At 44.4% G+C, this 7039-nt stretch overlaps 1 protein-coding gene across 1 annotated transcript; it reads right to left on the minus strand.

The window, feature by feature from the left end:
• Positions 1 to 2863: 2863 nt before the first annotated feature.
• Positions 2864 to 4568, minus strand: LOC116417469 (probable E3 ubiquitin ligase complex SCF subunit sconB). Its single transcript, XM_031930856.1, has one exon. The coding sequence runs from the start codon at positions 3548 to 3550 to the stop codon at positions 3152 to 3154; it is 399 nt and encodes a 132-aa protein (XP_031786716.1). The 5' UTR covers positions 3551 to 4568; the 3' UTR covers positions 2864 to 3151.
• Between the last annotated feature and the right edge of the window lie 2471 nt (positions 4569 to 7039).

Genomic DNA, 7039 nt, shown 5'->3' on the forward strand with positions numbered 1-7039 from the left:
ATACGGAAAAAGCTGGATATATTTTTAATTCTCTCAGTGCAGTACACGAGTCTTCCGTAATTACGCACACAAAGCTGTCGTTATGGAACAGAGTTACGGAGGTTGTCGATCAATGCATCGCGCACACAATGCACGTCAAAGGGAGACACTCTTATACCTCGTCAACGTGTCTACTCTTCGTTCGATCAATCAGTTGCGTACCGGGGCCTAATGGATTGGCTGCGCTTCGATTCGACTTGGAAGAGTTTGCCCTGAGTGGATTCGACGTTTTCTATGTAAAATTAAGGATGTAACATTGACGAGATATACGAGGCTATTTTCGGATGTATATCGTTTAAACGTGTGCATACATGCGTAAATGATGCACCGTATATGCGAGGTGCTTTTAATTCGTATTATTTGTTTTACGATTGTTTTCACTTTTATTCGTCCGCAAGCTCAAGTTTCAGGCTGAGAAGCTTTTGTGCCTTATCTCAACGGCGCAGCATCGTTTTGAATATTCATACACTTTTACCGATACGCTGACGCTTCGATTTCTTTTTGAGGCGACGGTTTTCCGAAAGTTAAGCAAAGACGTTAACGCTCTTCGATCGGCTTAATTTAATAGCAGTTGAAACGGCCGGTCAATTTTTCATGGAATATCGATGCGGCGAAAATCTACTCTCAGTACACAGACAATGGCCGAGATTAATAAGCCATAATTCATACACGCAGCCTTAATTTCATCGATATTCGTCTGCTCGGCCGGACTTGAAAAAAAACGCTATTTCCAGGCACAAATAAATCTCCGTCTCGGCAACAGACACAGCAGCTCTCTTTATTCACCAACATGAAAAATCGAGAAGAGTAACGCGTCTAACGAGCTGCGGACAAAAGTAATTTACGAAGAGGCGCGAAATTGAAAGTGGGTAAAGTTCAGGCCTTGCCGCAGTCTATGTAACTGCGGACGTTGCAGTCAAGGTTAATGTCACTGCCGCGTTGCTTCTAGCTCTCTAGGCTCTGTATCGAAATAATAAATAACGCGCCTATGCGGGGAAGGAGGCTGGAAGATTTACAGGGATGCGGCAAAGGCAATTTCCAGGGGAGCTTTATTTTTAGGTTCGAAAATTTCGCAACGATTTGAAGTTTCCGAGGAAGCAACGTAGGTATAGCTGCTGTTTTGCAAATTATCTCGCATGGGGTAGTGCAAGCACACTGCAAGCTCGGGAATAATTCAACGGGACTTTTTTCGGGGGATGAAATTTCCCGGGAGCAATTTGCGCCCGGGAAACTTCTGTCTCGCGCCCCTTCGCTGTATGTGATAATCCGATTTATCCCGAGGCTCTTTTCACGAGAGCGAGAGAGAGAAGCCAAAACAATGGGCTTCTTTGTTGGCTCTCACAGTGCGGGCTATTAAGTGGTGGAAGCTTCGATGGATTTTTCTTCTTTCGGAGCTCGTCGGTTTGACAGAATCGATTCGGTATCCGAGCGATGATTCGTTTATCGCGACGATTAATCAGTAATATTTTTGCTTGGTCCTCGGCCGTGTAAAAGCTCTATAATCCCCAACAAACTTGTCACCAAAGTCTACAACTCGTCTAAATATATGGTTTCAAAAATCGCACAAAAAATTCACAAACTTACTTTCTAAATCTAAAGAGTGAAAAATCACTCAATTCGAGTCATAATTGAGTCACTCTTTGAAAACGAGACATCCCAAGTTTAACTCGTCGCAAGTTCGACTGCTTAACGATCTACCTTGGGATCACCAGTATACACTCGATCACTTCCCAACATTATACACAAATAACGTCCCCAGCGATATCCGGCACCACGACAGGACTTCCGTTCGATGCTCCTTTGCGTAAGTCACCTCCATTACGTCACGGATCCTCCAACAACCACGTTCGGAAAATCGTCGTACGTAAATACGTTATATAAAAAGATATCGATTTTCGCTGTTGCAGAGCAAAAGAGCGAGAGAAAGGCTCGAGGTGACACCATTTTTATAGCTCGATCTTCTAAAAATAGGCGACTGCAAGCGCGGATCAATTTCTCGCTCAATCGATGCTAATGTCGCTTCGAGTGTTTTATTCATTCGTTTCTTTTATCAATGATTCTAAATATAGAGCCCAACTTTTCTCCGCTTTTATAGTTGGGACTAACGACTGAACCTCACACGATACGCCGATCACGCGACGCATTGTAACACGATCGTAAAGAGCTTAAAAAATGCGATCGAGATATCGCAATATCGATTCGTTATTTTTTTCTTTCACTTCAAGAACACACGCTCGGGTTAACACAAATTTATATTATCCAGCCTCTCTTCATCACCACCAAACTAGTCGTTGAAGCTTCCACGACTCGTCCTCGAAATTGAATACCCCTTTAAACGAATTATACGGAAAAAATGCAGGCGTTTTTTAACGCTACCGCATCGAAGCCTCGCTTCCATAAAGCTGGACTAAACTTGATTATCCAACGGCGTCAGTTAGCAAACAGGGCTGATGCGCCTCCATATTTTACAAGACTCGCTTGCGGTCCATAACTTTGCCGGAAACCGCGCGAGACCGCGTCCGAGAAAGTGAGCTGGATAAATACCAGCACGAGAGAGAGAGAGAGAGAGAGAGAGAGAGAGAGAGAGAGAGAGAGAGAGAGAGAGAGAGATGTGCATGTACGTGCGTATGTATGCAGTAGACCAGAGGGGGACGCTTTCAATTTTAGAGGAGACAGAGGATGCGGGACGTTTTTTACTCGAGAATAAGCAAACCGCGAGTTATTTGGGTGAACTGTTGATGTTGGAGAAGCACTTGTGTTTTGTAATGGGGGGTTAATTAAAAAATAATATTTTTTAGAAATGAAAGTAAAATTTATTTAAAAGTTTGCAAGAAATCTAAGTAATTGCGTTCTATAAGCTTAGCCTATAGCACGATAGGTGGCGCATTGCCACCATAAGAATCTGCGCATTGAATGAATATATACAACTATATGCCAGCACAGCAGCATTTTTGGGCCACTCATGCTATAACTGCTTTTGTGATGTAGATGTATGTTGAAATCTGATGAAGTTGTCTTTGTTTTCAAATTCCAATCAATGCTTAGCGCTATAATAGCATTTTTATTTCAGGCAACAGTCAATATCGCCTGCTCTTCATTTTTTTTCCTTTTTCTACAGTCTTAGTACTTTTCTGGACTGTGTGAATTTCAAAGTAGAATGTTTGAGAGGTGTAATGCTCGAAAGAGCAGGGTATGGAATTTTTGTTTGAGGGATGATTATCATGGGTTTAGACATTATTCTGGTAGTGAATTGCTTGCTGGGTGGTGGAGGAAGAACCTGAGCAAGCTTTTGGTTTCGTCGACGAATGTGGCGGCGAACACGCTGTCTCGAGGAAGACGTGGATTTGGAAATGGCCAGCCATTTTCGGGAGACTTGGGCAGCATTGAGCAGGGATTTGGTGTCCAATTTGGAGAGGATTATTTGGGACAGTTCGACGGGTAGTTCGCGAATGAAGTCGACGCCTTGGTGGTGAACGCCCATGGCGATCATGAGTTGTCTGAAGGAGTCCATGTTGGCAGGTTTCTCGGAATGCTCGGCACTCTTCGAAAGCTAACCTTGGATTGACTGCGAGGGGGACATTACGACATTATATACCCGCTGTAAGGTGGTCGGGGTATCGCTTACGAAGGGAGGGGTGTTGATTACAAGGAAGGGGTGTCACATGCGAGTAAGGGGTCCAACATGTAGGTTTACGTGTAACAAATGATCAGAACTAATGATTTAAAGCTCAAAATTTGATCTTATTAGTTGTGAATTCATTTTAATAGCGTATGATCCGGACCACATTCCATCTTCGATTTATTTACACCGAAAATTTCAGTTTACTTTAACTTATTCAATTTATTTCGCCATAACGTCTCATCTTGTGTTTCGCAGATGGATCCACTTTAATTTTACGCGTTTCGTTACCATAATCTATATCATTCGTCGAATGTGCCCTATAACTTTCATAAAACCATTCAATTTGATGAACCGACGGAAGTATACTCGGTTTCGCGTATCTCATGTGATTTTATATCCCCGAGTACGTCGTACATATCAAACCGGAGAAATTGCCGACAAACTCCATCAAATACGTTATCCCGCTGAAATTCCCAACTTCAACCCCCAAAGCTTATAGCACATGCATATATTATATTCTCTCGCCGAGTTATAATATATATTCCCCAAACTATTACGCCACAATACACCCGACTTCTTCTATTTCGACTATAGTCGCGCTGTGCAGAATATTATAACAAAGCGAAAGTCGCTGCTAATTAGGCTAATTACGAGGCTGTTTTTTAAATCCCTGATGTGTTCTAATTAGCTTCGACAGTTATCCTGAGTTACAGACCTTTTGCGCCTGTGGAAATTTTCGGGCGATACGTTAATTCGTTAATTCTTTAATTCTCCCTGATTTATTCAGTTATGCAACTGTATCGGAGAGCAGTTACACGCGAGAAACTTTTAACTCTATCGGTTCCCGTGTACAGTTGAAAATCAGTTCCCGGATCAGCGCAAAATTTCGTGCAAAAGCTCTACAATCCTCAACAAACTTATCACTAAAGCTCACAACTCGTGTAAATACGGTTACAAAAATCACATAAAATATTCGCAAGCAGACATCAGCTGCTCGGGGGCAAAAAGCATCAGGTGAAAAGCTCCGGGCGCTTATAGCGTCCAGCATTATAGATATGTATATATCCATATACATCGATCGGTCAGGTGTGGGGATCTCGCGGCTGCTTCGTCCGTGGACTAAAGCCCGCCTCGAGTATACTCGCGCTGCAGCTCAAGGCCACCAGGGAGGCCGCCGCCGCCGCGACCTTGACCTACGGGGCTGTTCTCGCGCCGGCGTCGCGCCCTCGGCGAGCTTTCTCGCAATGCGGTACGTTCTTTATTTCCTTCGATCGTCGCTTGCTTATTCTTCATAGCTCTCGACGAAGAAAACTCAATTATACGCTCGTATAAGCACATTTGTATATGCCCGGCTTATATACCCGTTATTATAGGCTGCGATCGATTTTTCCATTTCGAGAGCATCATCTCTTTCCGGATGTTATTTTAAGTGCGCACGTGTGCTTACAACACTGGAAATAGAGCAGCGAAATCGGCCGCGTGTTACCATGACGAAACGCGCCGGTATAATTTCGATTATATTCTACACACACACACACACACACACACGCTTATAACGGCTCTTGAATATTCACGGGGGAGTAGCTTTTAAATAATCCAGTCGCGGATTTTCTCAAAAGTCTCTCTCGACGCGTACAGTAATTTTGCATATTACGTACTTGAGAAAGTCGCCGCTCGAGAGAGTGACCTGAGGGCGCTTATAATGTGACAATTTTCCGCTCGCGAAAGTTTTCGAATAAAGCCTGTACTTACGAGGCGTTTCGACTAATGGACGTGAATTTCATTCGATCTTAATCTTCCTGAAGTGTATATAGCGATTTCGTTGTGAGTAATGATGGTATTATATAGTTGCGGGTGTATTATACCTTTGATGCCCGAAATCCAGGATATTGCGGCCGACTTACATTTAATCGAAAGCCCCAGCTCGATAGGAATTAAAAGCGTGTATCGTTATTTTCCTGCAACGCCCACGCAGAAAGAAACATCATTAAAAAAATTCAGCTCCTTATCTCGTTCCTCGTCCTCTTCCGCATCCCGGATTCTTTCCGGCATTGTCTCTCTTTTCTTTTCCTCACACAACGATGATATTTCTCATTTCTCAGCTCCCGCGAAGGAGCTTTCCTTATCTCGGCTACGCGCGGATATGTCCTTTTTCCTCGGCTTTACACACAAACACACATACACACACACACACCGGCTCGTATAAGAGCCTTAGCAAACTCGGATTCCGTTGTACATACACCGTATAAAGAACGATTTCTCCTCCTTTTTCTGCGTAACGTTATATACGCGTCGCATTGCAGTTTTGTCCCGTATAGCCTGTTGAATCGGGGATTTCGTTTTCTCCGCAGTGCAACGCGTATAACGATATTCTTCCGGGAGAAACGAAAAAAGAAGCTTCCTTTGATCGACGTTAAATTTTCTGAAATTAATTAAACAGTCGTGAGCTACCACAAGGCGGCCTCGCGCGCAGACTTTGTAAGCAAACGCGCGAGACTTGTAATTTAATCTTTGAAGGTGGTAGTCGAATGCAAAGCGTTTCCCGTTTGCACAGAGAAACTAATTAAATTTTTCAACGAACCGCGAGTCGGTGTAATCGAATCGTCACGTACCATCGAGCACACAGCGGCTCCGTAAAAATACCGTATAACCGAAGCTCGAAAGAAAGCACAGGCCAATTACCGCAAGCTCCACGTTTTACAACCTCATCATCGTCGGCCCTTCCGCTCCGTTACCCCTGAAATAAAAAAAAATTACGAAAGAGAATGAGAAGACGAGCCTCAAACGGCTATATTACCTCATCACCTTGGCCCGACGAGCTGGTCTAACACAAAGCGGCGTCACAACAAGCTCCAGCAGCAGCACACGTTCACGGTCAATCAGCCCGCGTCGGACTGCCTAATCCCCTCCGAGATATTCACGGGGGAATAAACACTGCCATCAACGCTCGCGGCTAGTCCTTTTTCGGGGATTACTGCCTGTTTCGCCGATGGATTACCGCGTCTACACCCCCGCGCGCTCAAGCGTCTGTGCAGAGGCTTAGGACTGGTATGTATGAGCGAATGGAATGCGTGTGTAAAGTTATACTCATCCTTCGGAGCTTTTTTTCTCTCTCTCGAGCTTGATCCTTTTCGATTATAGCAGCACAGCTGTTGATCTATCTACGAGTTGCGTAACACGCGAGAATGTAATACGATGGAAGCTTCAGCACGACGCTGGTACAAAGGAAGAACAGAAGCTCATAGAAGAGCAAAGAATTCGCGCGCGTATCGGAGGGAGAGAGCAGCCGCAAGCAGTAGCACATCCAGCGGCACGAAGAGAGTAGAGGGGCTGCGCCTCATGGTGCGCGCGCGAGATCGAGCTTGCGAGCTTGCAAGC

This window comes from Nasonia vitripennis, chromosome 4 (genome assembly GCF_009193385.2).
Source record: "Nasonia vitripennis strain AsymCx chromosome 4, Nvit_psr_1.1, whole genome shotgun sequence".
Taxonomy (NCBI): domain Eukaryota; kingdom Metazoa; phylum Arthropoda; class Insecta; order Hymenoptera; family Pteromalidae; genus Nasonia; species Nasonia vitripennis.